At 42.6% G+C, this 13,387-nt stretch overlaps 2 protein-coding genes across 5 annotated transcripts; one reads left to right on the forward strand and one right to left on the reverse strand.

Moving 5' to 3' along the window:
- The first annotated feature begins 2,008 nt into the window (after positions 1-2,008).
- slc7a7 (solute carrier family 7 member 7) lies at positions 2,009-9,099 on the forward strand. Of its 3 annotated transcripts, XM_028429212.1 has the most exons (11): positions 2,009-2,296; positions 2,746-2,797; positions 3,551-4,197; positions 6,509-6,634; positions 6,728-6,872; positions 7,321-7,444; positions 7,535-7,638; positions 7,727-7,823; positions 7,901-8,050; positions 8,151-8,334; positions 8,438-9,099. In XM_028429212.1, the coding sequence occupies exons 3-11, from the start codon at positions 3,705-3,707 to the stop codon at positions 8,509-8,511; spliced, it is 1,497 nt and encodes a 498-aa protein (XP_028285013.1). In that variant the 5' UTR covers positions 2,009-2,296; positions 2,746-2,797; positions 3,551-3,704; the 3' UTR covers positions 8,512-9,099. The 3 variants fall into 3 exon arrangements, with proteins under 3 accessions (XP_028285013.1, XP_028285011.1, XP_028285012.1); XM_028429210.1 differs by having other exon boundaries at positions 6,509-6,872; XM_028429211.1 differs by lacking the exon at positions 2,009-2,296 and adding an exon at positions 2,353-2,651 and having other exon boundaries at positions 6,509-6,872.
- A 68-nt stretch (positions 9,100-9,167) lies between these two features.
- Positions 9,168-12,965, reverse strand: oxa1l (OXA1L mitochondrial inner membrane protein). 2 transcript variants are annotated; one of them, XM_028429213.1, is made up of 11 exons: positions 12,837-12,965; positions 11,987-12,121; positions 11,772-11,900; positions 11,385-11,685; positions 11,125-11,268; positions 10,952-11,037; positions 10,706-10,870; positions 10,513-10,617; positions 10,259-10,421; positions 10,078-10,158; positions 9,168-9,379 (listed from the first exon to the last, which is right to left on the reverse strand). In XM_028429213.1, exons 1-11 carry the CDS (start codon positions 12,945-12,947, stop codon positions 9,258-9,260), a joined length of 1,542 nt encoding a protein of 513 aa, XP_028285014.1. In that variant the 5' UTR covers positions 12,948-12,965; the 3' UTR covers positions 9,168-9,257. The 2 variants fall into 2 exon arrangements, with proteins under 2 accessions (XP_028285014.1, XP_028285015.1); XM_028429214.1 differs by having other exon boundaries at positions 11,987-12,118; positions 12,837-12,963.
- Between the last annotated feature and the right edge of the window lie 422 nt (positions 12,966-13,387).

Raw genomic sequence — 13,387 nt, forward strand, 5'->3', positions numbered from 1 at the left:
CCCTTCACCCCATGTACTCCCCCACCACCCCATGTAATGAGCTGACACACAGGAAGCTCTAATCCTCACACAATACCACCCCTCTTCCCCCCAGAGTGACTGGGAGTGGGACAGGGGGCAACAGGGACCAACCTGGTCCAGCTGTCCCCAAAATGGCCGCCTTTAATCCCTCCACTTTTTTTTTTTTTTTAGCCTACAGGAGCTCCTGAAACCATGACAACCAGTAACCAAGGAAAAGAATGGCAAGGGCAGAGAGCAAGACAAAAGGAGTGAAAGGAGCCATGTGTGAGAAGTTTGTCCACATGCGATCATGAGTGACAAGGGACGTGTCTCAATCAAAAACAATTCAAAGGCAATCTAATATTTGTAGAAAAAAAAGGTGGAGGTGATTGATCACATTAACCACTCATCAATAATCAACTCTTTGTTAGACATCAACCAGCTTTAGTTAAAGGTGTTAAATGTCATTGTTTATGCAAATGTTGCTTTCATATAATAAGGATCATCAACATTAAATTGACTCAACACAAACCAGTTATTCATTTGATCTGGTAATTAAAGCTACCATTCAACCATGACATCCTTGAATCAGAGATAATGAGCTATAATTTATATGGATTTCAGTATAACAGTGGCAACAGTTTCAGTGAGGACTAATGTGGTTCTGCCTTTGTTTAAGGTCTGAATTATGTAACCTGATAATAATACCTGTTGGATGTTTGATGACACTTTAAATACTTCATACTGGGAGCTAGTACAGAGTATGAAGAAAACGCCAAGACACATCAAGTCCACAAGAGGGAGCCATGGTCCACAAGGACTATCCATCATACTTCATCACAGTTATGGGGAGTAAACAAAAGTGTACTTACTCAAATACAATGCCACGTGATAACATTAAAACATTAAATAAAAAAGCAGCTGTCTATGAGTTTTTAACAAACAAATGATTAATAATATTTTCTGTTTGGGAATCACTTCTGAGTTTGATCTTTTATATTCTATAGCAGTCATTTAAGGTTACCTCTCCTGTAGAACTGGTTTATATGTCATTTATATGTCTGGTTTATTTGTCAGTCATGCACTGACACAAAAATCTGATTGTACCTAAGCTAACAATGGCAGCACGTTTCTATTATGTTTTTCACAACAGGAAATTGAGACCATGTTTATCTGCAATACAGCAGATGAACAGTTGTCAAACTTTATTACTTCAAAGTTCTTAGACATGTAGGTTTGTGCCTTACCGGGCAGAAAGAAATATATTACACATCACACCTGCTGTGTGTTTTCTGGTCTAACTGTAATTTGTTTATCTGAACCTGATTAGCCTGCTAGCTACTTTGCTAACAGTAATGAGCTTGATTTAATTTAAGCCTGTAGGAAGCTAGCAGGTAGGTTCAGCTACACTTTTGTTAGTTCTTATGAAGTGTAAACAGTAACTAGTAAATATACTATTAACTGCTTTTACATATTATGAGATTTTTCCATCAAGACTTTAACTCCTATTAGAGTATTTACACTAATTAGCTTGCTAGCTACTTTGCTAACAGGTTGAGCAAACAAGTAGGAAGCGATCAAAAAAACAAGTCAACAGCTAATTTTAAACTGTTAAATTAATAACTCATTTTTATTTTACCTATTTAAATTACATACGCACTTATAGTTATACATTATTATATAGTTATATAATGCGTTATAATGCATTAATTAATTAATGCATATATATATATATATATATATATATATATATATATATATATATATATATATATATATATATATATATATATATATATATACTTATTTTACTTCTTCACCATAGGCTAAGCTAATGATTAATTAATTAATTAATTAATGTTATTATTATATACATTTAAGCTGTATTACATAAGAATGTCCCTGAACGCATCACGGAACAGCCTCATCGTTTCTTTACTGATGATCACACCTGATTGAAGTGCGACATAATTTAATTATGACCCAGAAACTTGTGCTGAAACTCACTCAGGAGACACAATGAGGGCTGTTAGGTCTCCTCCGCCTCCTCTGAGCCGTTTCCCTGGCAGTAAAGCGTTTGAAACCAGAAGTGCATAAAAAGACGCATCAGCTGAGCAGCGCAAAGTCAAAACAAGAGGAAGCAGCGGCGCACAGACACTGGAGAGGAAGACACTGGAGCAGATAAAGAGAACAATGTTAAAGAGGTGAATTAAAGTGGGAAAAACAACAGGTTTTTGTATGAGGACTGCTGCTTGGACACGCAGAGAGGAGCAGAGCGCAGGCGCGTCTGGAGGAGGTGAGTCCTCACAACAGCTGATGTTGTTAAAACGGGAGAGTTCAGACTTATTTACTTTGATATGACATTTGTTTGCGCTTAGATTTTTTATCCTTGTTATCATCTGAGCGGTTTTTTTGGGGGGCACATTTTTAGTTAGGCTCATTCTGAGTGGTGAAGGTTGGGTAGGTGTCATCCTTCACATCCATTTCTATCACAGCATTGTCATTCAATATTAGTTTCATTGATCAGTCCCTATAAAACTACAGTAAAGACGGAGAGAGAAATAGATTTCCCGGATCCAGGATGTAACCTTGAATAGCCTAACTCAAGAAGAGCACTTATCAGCAGCTTTCGGACCTTGTACCCTCTTTCTGTAAGAGCCTTGCCTCTCGATATGTGTGTGTGTGTGTGTGTCTCACATGTAGGGGTATTCAATCCATTGTACTGTCCTTCTTCTACTCCTGCAGTCACTGTGCTTCTTGAATCCACGTGCTGCTGACCTGCTGCTTCTGCATCAAGGTATGTGAGCCTGATTTTTATTATGAATTTCTGGCTTAGGTTAGACAGTGTGTCCTCATGGTAAATTATCTTTAATCTTTCTGTCTGAATCTGTCTTTATGAGGTGTAACTGTTTCTAAATTTTCATCACTGCTCAAACAGTGTAAACAAAGACTTTTTTGGTTTGTGTCTCAGCTTTTCTATTCAAAACTCCATTCACTTTTTTTGTTTTTTAACCAGATTTAAGGAACTGAATCATGTCATTGAAAGTCAGCCATGCATGCTAGGTGAATGAGCATATTTTCCAATGTGTTTGACTCATTATCGAACTCCACACATGCTGAGGATAATGAACTTTGGAAATCATGTGACCACACAGTGTGCTGACACTCAAATTCTGCAAGTGTGTCTGTGGGCAGGTGGTGTGTGTAGACAACATGCATGTCTCTGTCAGTCATTCTTCCTTTAGCTTACGGTTACTAACGAAGAGCCGGTGTTTTCAGGCATGTTTGCTCCTCTCCCCCTCGTTCTCCCTCTCTGTCAATACACTCAACCTTAAAAGGCCATTTGCTGTGCGGCCTAATGGCTCTACAATCCACTAAACCCGCTCTCCAATCCAACATTTTTTTGTTCCTACACTAGCACCTGGGGGATGCAAATATGTTATGGAAAGTATTGAAGCAACGTGTTGATGTCATGTCGATGTTTCTTGATGATAATTCAGTCTCCATGGTGACAGCATCACTGATTTGACCGTGTCTGTTGCCTTCACAGATGGCGGGACGCAAACACAGATAGCCGGCAGACAAATCTGAGACTTCAACCTCAAGTCGAAGAGAAAGAAAAACTTTTGATAGTGACTGAAATCTCATTCTGTAACTGTTTTTTTTTTTTGCTAATTAATAAACAAACTGCCACGCTCGAACAAATGGCGTCCTACAGCCCTGCATCGACACAGGAGACAACAAATGGCGGCCCGCCATCCGTGAAGTCTGAAGCTTCACAGGAGTCTATGAAACTGAAGAAGGAGATCTCCCTCCTGAACGGGGTCTGCCTGATCGTGGGGAACATGATCGGCTCTGGGATTTTCGTCTCGCCCAAAGGCGTTCTCATCCACAGTGCCTCCTACGGCCTTTCTCTGGTGGTGTGGACCCTTGGCGGCATCTTCTCTGTTTTCGGAGCCCTGTGCTACGCCGAACTTGGTACCACCATCACCAAATCCGGAGCCTCGTACGCCTACATCCTAGAGGCCTTCGGGGGTTTTCTGGCCTTTATCCGCTTGTGGACGTCGCTGCTGATCATCGAACCGACCAGCCAGGCTGTCATAGCCATCACATTCTCCAACTACATGGTGCAGCCGATTTTCCCCACCTGCATAGCTCCATACCTGGCCAACAGGCTGCTGGCTGCTGCTTGTATATGTAAGTACACATTTGGAGTGCGTGAGTGAGGTCTAGTGTCAGTGATGACAACACACTTTCACATATAAGACAAAACACGTGAGCTGTTTAGAGATTAGAGAAGTGAAAAATGGTGACGGTACTTCTGCAGTCAGCAGGTCTGCAGCCAATAGATTCGCCCACATCAGATGAAAAGAGGAACTGAACCACCCTGAATGTGATTAGGAGGATTTTACTCAATCTCAGCACAGTGATGTAGAAATCACGGTGTAGACATGAATCACAGCTTTTCATTTTGACCAGGGAAGCTTTTCATAAAGGTCGAGGTAACCTTTGTGTACGGATGCAGCCCAGATTCCTGAGGTAACTAGAAAAGAGCAGAGCTGACAAACTGTTTTAATCAAACTAACCACGGCAACCTGAGAGGGAACAAAATGCCGCCACTCAGGCAACCACACACGAGGACAGGAAGCCAAAGACACACAGAGACCTTGTCAAGGTCATATCTCTCAGATAAAACGTATTGTCCTCAATTGCAGGACACACACACACACACACACACACACTTGTGCCATGCTGTGATAAGCAGTGAGATAAAGTCCTCACTGCACGGAGACTCTGACCTGAGACCAGCACAGGACTGAGCCTGCTTCCTCTCAATGGAAACTCATGTGCCTAACTCTGATTTAGCTATAATATATCATTTCAGCTGAGCAGACAAGGTCCAAACTGATACTGTGCTAATTGTTGTCTGAAACTTTTTTATAAAATATAATGCTTAGGTACCTGTAAGTTTTGCACAACACCCAACTCCTTAACTCCTGACTAATCCAAAAGCGGGCTCGGAGATGAGGCAGACAAAAATACTTAACTAGCAACATGCTTTAAATATATTAAATGTAATATAAGTAAATAATAATAAAAAATTGAATAGTAAATATTAAAAATAACTTTTAAATTTTAAAAGAGGAAAAACTGTAGATATATGTATACCTTTTGCAAAATTAACCATTTAAACATGGAAGTCAAGGGGGACTTAATCACTTTCGGAGTCACCTTCAAGTGGCCTCAAGCAGTTTTAGAAGGTTCTGCATGACTCTTAGCTAATCCAAGCTAAAGATGGGTGAAATTTAGGCAGGTCACCCTCATTTTAACACGGAGTTCTACACATCAGCGAGTTCCTCATGTTGACATTGATCTTTACCCTTAAAGGTTTGAAGTGTAAAGGTCAAAGAAAGTTCTGCGGGTCGCTGCGTCACATGACAGAATTAATCACAATTGAACATTTTTCAGCAGCACTAGTGTTCAGATCTGCATGTGAGTCTTCGTCCCACATCTGGACCTCATTTGACTTCCACTACCTGACATCCAACCCTCCCCAAACCCGATCCTCCACCTCCCACCCTTCTAAACTTTCACTGTCAACACACCACGCCTCTGCCTCCGCATGGCAAAGCCTCCTGCTCCATCGCTCGTTGCCGGGTCGCCTCTGTCTGAGGTGTTGTGTTTGAGCGGGCGTCCTGTTGGGAACTGACTTGTTATGATCCTCGACCCGTCAAAGTGTTGGGAGATGATAGTGTTATGATTGTAGCAGCGACGTAATCTGTTTTGGTCTCTTTTTTAAAACAATTTGGCCAATGTCGAAGCAAAGAGTAGAGCAATATGTGCGACCCTAATGTAGATAAAATATGTCCTCTCAGCTTCTTTGGAGGTGACTTTAATATTATCAGTTAATTTTTATCAGACTTGCAGAGTCAGGAGGAAGAGTAGAAGATAAGAACATAAGAAGAAATACTCCTCTTGAGGGGATTTTTGTGATAGAAAGAAACACTTTATCTACTTTAGTACTTTCTGTATTCTCTGCTATTTGAACCAGGAGGCTTATCATGTGCTGATAATGAGTCAAAGACAGATAAGTCGCACAAAAAACATGTTTTCCAAGAACTCAAAGCAAAAAGTTTAGATTCATTCTTATCAGGAGTTGAGGTTGTGGTGTCAATAAGTGATAATGGTGACAGATCAGAATTTTCCTTTTCAGGGTTTAACGAGGATCTCACTGCCATGAGTGTACCTGTGAACCCCAGTGTGTGTGTGTGTTTCAGTGTGTGAGCTCGTATGTGCTGCACTCAGCTGTTTCCTCATCTGACAAACAAGAGTCCGGTCTGCTTGAGTCAGCAGCAGAGTTTCCTTAAATCAGCCCCCCACCCCCCATGAAACATGCTGGCACACTCAGACTTCACTGAGCACATGTCACCACCGAGATACGATGAATGATTCATGTCTGTGGCTGTTTATCATATTTATGGGTGTGTTTTGGTTGTGCGACCCACAGGTTTGCTGACCTTTGTGAACTGTGCCTATGTGAAGTGGGGCACCCGCGTCCAGGACTTCTTCACCTATGCCAAAGTCATCGCTCTCATCGCCGTCATCATCACAGGCCTGGTGATGATCGGACAAGGTGGCTACATCTATGGCTACATAACAACAACAACACTTTTATATCAAGCTGCACTAAAGCTCAGGAGTTTATTCCCTTCACTTGTGTTTCCAGGTCACACTCAGAACTTCGAGAACCTGTTTGATGGCTCCTCTCAGGACCCAGGAGACATTGCTCTGGCTCTGTACTCGGCTCTGTTCTCCTACTCTGGATGGGACACCCTCAACTTTGTCACAGAGGAGATCAAGAACCCCGAGAGGTGAGGAGGGCTTTTTTTTTCCCAGTGTGTCATTTATAAAGCCATTTCCTGTATCTGTGTCACATGGGTTTTACCACTGCCCCTTCCCTTTAAGAGATGAGCAGCAGGTTCTCAGACTTCAATAGTAGAACACAACATGATCACAGATTTGTGCGCTTCATAGTCACCAAGAAAATGTACATACATTAAGGTAAATAGGTTTTTTCTTTGATACACACAGTCAAACACTGATCAAATAAGCACGACTACACATGTGATTGGATCACAGGCCCCTGCCAGAGTTCCCAGGCAGATTAAGTGACAAACAACTGCACTTTATCCCAATCTCCATCCTTCCCTCACCCACGGAGCTGATCAGCTCTCGACTCCTCACAGACCCTGAATCTCAGTGACAGTTCTGGTCTCATCTCCTCTGTCTCCCTCTGCTGTCTGTTTCTGTGAACTGCAGGAACCTGCCTCTGGCCATCGCCATTTCCATGCCCATCGTAACAGTGATTTATATTCTGACCAATGTGGCTTACTACACCGTCCTCCCCATGAATGCCATCTTAGACAGTGATGCTGTAGCTGTGGTAAGTTCCTCTAATCCTCATCATGAGTCGTCTCACGTCAAGCTTCACACCCAAAGTGCAGCTTTTCCTAAACATTCCTTTTCTCTGCAGACATTTGCAGACCAGGTGTTCGGTGTGATGAACTGGACTATTCCCCTAGCTGTAGCACTGTCCTGCTTCGGAGGACTCAACGCCTCCATCCTGGCCTCCTCCAGGTGAGCAGCAGTTGTTTCCGGTGTTATCAAACGACCCCCAATTTTCAGGTTTCAATCACCAAACTTCTTCATTTTGTGTCTCAAACAGGCTGTTCTTCGTGGGCTCCAGGGAGGGCCACCTGCCCGACTACCTGTGCATGATCCACGTCCACCGCTACACTCCTGTCCCCGCCCTGCTCTTCAACGTCAGTCAGGCCTCATCATCTTTTACTTCCTGTCATCTGTTAAACATGTCATCTGACTCTTAGCTTGTTTCCTACAGGGCGTCATGGCTCTCATATACCTGTGTGTGGAGGACGTCTTCAGGCTGATCAACTACTACAGCTTCAGCTACTGGTTCTTTGTCGGCCTGTCCATTTTAGGACAACTGTATCTGCGCTGGAAGCAGCCGGACCGAAAGAGACCCCTAAAGGTACATGTGATTAAAACTCAACTTTTTCATCTATATATTTAAATCCAATCTATACCAGGATCTCACCATTCTCCTCCCTCACTCTTTCCTCCATCCTCAGCTCAGCCTACTGTACCCCATCGTCTTCTGCATCCTCACCATCTTCCTGGTGGTGGTGCCTCTCTACAGCGACACTGTCAACTCCCTGATTGGCATCGGCATCGCCCTCTCAGGAGTGCCGGTTTACTTCCTCTGCTGCTACACCCCGGCTCACAAGAGGCCGCTGTGGATACGGAGACTGATTGGTAAGAGGGGGCGGCGGGAGCAGGATTCAACCTGAAAAGTTTTTAACCCTGTATTAAACTACAGCTGTGACACTAACCTTCCACCTGTCTCTTCCTCTTCTAGCTAAAAGCGGCATTGTGATCCAGAAAGTATGCTTCTCTGTTCTGACCGAGATGGACACCGACAAGGCGGAGTAGGGATGTCCCGAGTCTCTCAGCATCCAGGCCAGGAGCTGCTGCCGCGAGGCCTCAGTGGACAAACGTTTGGGCTCGAGCTGGACCCCTGTCTCTCTGACTCGGGATATTGTTAATAAATATGCACGATGGCGTCCGGGTGCTTGCTGGCAGAATTTCACTCTGTCGGAGGAGAGCATTTTAATGCACTCCTTAATAAATCACCTGTTTTATTACAGAACTGTATGAATGAGTAGACATATTTAAACATATTTAATTGAACCATCACACACCTGTAACACACTATTTTTTGATTTTACATTAAGGCCGCAAATGACAAATAGTTTTATTGTTCAAGTGGACAACTTCCTCGATACTGAAAGCACTGCTGACCACAGAAACAGCCTTTGTATTGTTATTATTTGCACAAAGGAAAAGAAGCAGTTAAAGAGATCAGACTGTGCAACTCCACTGGAGTCAATGTGGAGGAAATTAACTCATTCCTCTGCAACTCCTGCTTCAAACACTGACTGTGAAATGTACAAGAGTTTGAAACAGTTTAGCTGCAAATGTGTATTTATAATAAAACTACTTGTTGACATAAATATAAAATGACTTCCATTCTGATTTGAACATGTGTCCCGGGGTAAGTTTATCTACATGTAATCATGACAAAGTCATTCTGAGGCAGACATTTTAATTGGAATAACACGACCTCTCTCTTTTATCCATATATATATGTACACAAGTCTTTAAACAGCCAATCAAATTCAGCCAATAGTGTCCTTCCATGGCCTCGCCTTGATTGCAGACGGCTTGTTTTTAGAGGACGCTGCTGCCATGGGAGGCGTCTGATGCAGAGGATTGTGGGCAAAAGTCTGCCTAAGTGGACCTGCAGGGAGAGAAAGGAAATGACCGTCTGTACATGTATTTTAACATTTATGGTGGAATTACAGAAAGCCTAAAAGAAGAACACAGTGTTTATGACCTGGCATGGAAGTAGTTAATAATCTCTAATATAAGTAGATTAACCTTAAGCGTAAAATCGTACCAACAAAGGAAACAAATATGCAAAAAAACTTTACACCCCGAGAGTAACATCTTACAACTACTCATCTAAAAACAACTATACTGGGTTTGATACGATACAAATGAATTTGAGTGTGTAAACATTAAAATACTTACTGGATCAAGGTGCTTAATGCAGCATTCAGGATTCACACTTGTAAAAATGTATATTTACGTCATGGACATGCACGCGTGTCCCTTATCAGATGCCGATTTTCAGTAAAACAACTAAATCCGAGTGAAGTCGACAGCAGCGCAGCTCAAAGTCTGTAAATTTATCTCTGCATAATTCAAAATGTGTCCAGTTTCTTCCAAAAAACATGCACAAAAAACCACATTTGTTTCCTATAAGTCAGAACAGCCACTAGGGGGCACACCTCTACAATTTTTAAGAGCCAGGTTGGCTTTTCATGATAATTTCATTATTGTTGCAACTTGTTTTCTCCTTTATTCTCATTATAGTCCGTCTGCAGAATGTAGGTAAAATAAAGCCATATGAAGAGTGAAAATAGCAGGACTGACCTTTAGCAGCGAGGTCCAGGTGATTATTTATCCTCCTTTCTCTCTCTTCCAGCTGTTGGGCCAGCTGTGCGTTCTTCCAACCTGAAGACCCAAAGAAAAAAAAATAAGAAGTATTGCAACTTTCTAAATCAACTTCTAGTAAAATGGGGCTAATCAATTGATTAGTGTTTGCTGTACCAACCCTTCTTGATGCTTTCAATTAATCCATCGTTCTGTGGTAGTGCAGAAGGAGAGTGTTTGATCCTTTCAGGGATCCTCAGCTTCTTTCTGACTAGGGGGTGTCTGAGCAGGGCGACTTGACTGAGCGAGAAGCAGTTAGAGGTCACCCAGTAGGTGAACACCGCCTGAGGTTTGTTTGAAGGGAAAGGAAGTTCAGACCGCTGCAGCAGAATGAATTTAACTTCTGTTTATGTATGATATAAATGATGGACTCACTGTGGGGAAGTTGATAGTGAAAGGAAGGATGACAAAGGGCATAATCCTGAACACAGTCTTCATGGCTCGCATGTTGGGATTGTCAACTCCAGACTCTGCACCCAGCTAAAGGGGGAAAATGGTAGATAGGTGATGAATCCAGAAAAACCGCAGTGACTGGAAAAAAGTCTGTGTTGAGTAGGAGCAGCCTCACCTCCAGGATGAAGAACATTGTGCCAGTGGCAGCCAGAGGAAGAATATAGAAAGGATCGGCTGCTGTCAGGTCTGTAAACCAGGACAGACCTCCTGTCTGCATGCTGGGAACTGGCAAGTAGGCCATCTTTCTCAGTGCAATGAAGAAGGACATGAAGATAGGTGCCTGAGAAAACATTATATTCTTTTAATTAATCAAGGAGGCCACACTGTCACAGAACAGTATAATGCTTGGAGATGTACTGACCTGCACCAGAGGAATCAGAAAGCCACGCAGAGGATTCACATCATGCGTCTTCTGGAACAAGCTCAGTTCAGTATAGGCTTTGGAAACTGCAGCAAAAAAAAAAAATAGTCCGAATCAGCTCAAGATATGAAGTGTGAATGGAGAGAGAAGTGCAATAAAGAAGAAAAATGTACATTCAAATTTGTTTCCACTCTGTTTGGCCTCATTCATTCTTGTGGTCAGTTTGGTCATCTCAGGCAGCACATTGTTCAGCTTGGCTGCCTCTCTCTGGCCTTTCACTATGACTGGAAACACAGCCACACGAGCCAGCACCGTTCCTGTAAGAAGGAAAAAAAAACTGGAACCTTCACTTATTGACGCAGTCTGCCTTGACTTGTTTCCACAGTGCCTGAAATCTGAATACTGATTCATGTTCTGTTTTAGCCATGCTTACCTACAACAATCGCTCCCCACCAGGGCAAACCAAGATCAATGTGCATGAATTCTAAAAGGTTCTGGACGACTCCTACTGGTGTGTAACCGGCCAACCCCAGCTCTGCCAGCCTCGGTTCTGTGGCCACGACCTGCAGGACCTCCGCTGCAGTGGGTGCAGCATCCGCCACCTGCTCTATGACTGGCTGTGTTAAAATGGGAGTGGGGTCAGCAGACACGAGACTGGAAGAAGAATCTAAGACTGGAGGAGGAGCAGAGCTGTTGACCTCTGGTGCTGCCACAGAAAGAGTTTCAACTGGTATCTGAAGATATGAATAAAAATAAATAACATGTGTAAGTGGATTTGTAACCGAGGCCTGAGGTAGATTTCAGATGTAGTCTCATCCACCTGTTCAGCGACTGGTTGTGCGATGATTGGGTTGGGGTCAGCTGGCAGAGAAACAGGGGAGGACGCCATGACTGGAGTAACTGAAGCTTCCACCACCGATGTAGCCATGGAAACATCCTCTGGTGGCATCTGTAACGATCCAAATAAGAAGAGTAGTAGGTTAGCAGTGGAATCTAAACAGGGATTTTTAGACATCATATCACCTGATAACTCACCTGCGAGCTGTTGTGTCTGACGGCAAAAGCATTTACCCACACAAACTTTCCTTGGTGTCGGCGGCCCAGCAGAGTCCTGGTGGCAGGACTGTGGCCCTCAAACACTGTGTGCAGGTGGGACCTCTGTAGCAGCTTCTAGTTGGACACCAAAGGGGCAGAGTGTCAGCCAAAGGTACACAAAATGTATATACATTTACATGAATAATGACAGGAAAGATGTAAATAAATGCTTACAGCCTCTCAAATATGAAATAATTAAACGAATTGTTGATGAAAACTCTGTTTTCTCCACACTATCAACTTCATAGGAAAAGGTGACGCTACCGAACCAATACACATTATTATAATTATGGTGCCACAGTGCCCTCTAGTGGCACTAAAGTGCAGAACACAAGAGAAGCTTGATATATCGCTACTGCTATTTTATTAATTAGCCTAAAGTCTAACACTGAAAAACTACTTCAGTGTCTGTACTGTATGAGAAAGGCTACGGGCATGCTGACAAAGCCTTTAGCTGATAACAGAGTCCTGCTAGCATGTACAGCCACACAGACACAGCGGTATAATACTACAATAGTGTCAAAAAATAACTCCCGGTTGTCAAACGCAGGTTTACGCTAAACCGCCTGGCTACCTGATGTAATAAACTCTGTTATCCAGTCGTTTTGATAAAAAACCAAGCGCCCTGTCTTTTCTGAACGGGATGTTACTGTCAAAGTCACGCAGAAGGCACGCACACGTAACTACGCAGCGAGGATGCTAACAAGTTAGCCGCAGAAAGGCGCAGTTTTTGTATCCATTTCAGACGCCAACACAAAGCCCCCTACATGAAAACTTAAAGAAGACCTACGTGGTTCCAAATGTCTGTATGAGGAGGGCTGCCTCGGCTTGCTTTCCCACTCTGTCTCAGGAAACATTTTGCTAAGCAAGCCGGAGTCACCCCGGTCCTGACGGCAGCCATGTTTGCCTGGTTAGTTATCCTGCTACGGAAAGCGCAAGGAGACAAACATCTACGGAACAAGCTTCGCGCATGTCAGGTGTAATTATTTATCTTTCGAGACTTTATTTGACTTCATTTAAAATAATTAAACACCACATGACAATTTCTAAGAACATCCTGCTCTTATAAAGGCTACAAATACTCATAACACAATATTTTTTATAATTTTCTTGTTAATGTTTCCAACCATGCGTGCTTAATGATCAATAAAAACCTCAAAGGCTATTTTTTTTACATTTTATTTCATCTAATGACACAAAATCAAGTGAAAAATCATTATATAGACTTAGTAAATATTTAGCCTATTACTTTCTCATTGGAGAACAGATTGCGTTTTGATTGTCTTTTGAACATGAAGACAGAGTATAGGTTACATAAAACGAAAACAGGCTATGCATTTA

Source organism: Parambassis ranga, chromosome 18 (genome assembly GCF_900634625.1).
Source record: "Parambassis ranga chromosome 18, fParRan2.1, whole genome shotgun sequence".
Classification (NCBI taxonomy): domain Eukaryota; kingdom Metazoa; phylum Chordata; class Actinopteri; family Ambassidae; genus Parambassis; species Parambassis ranga.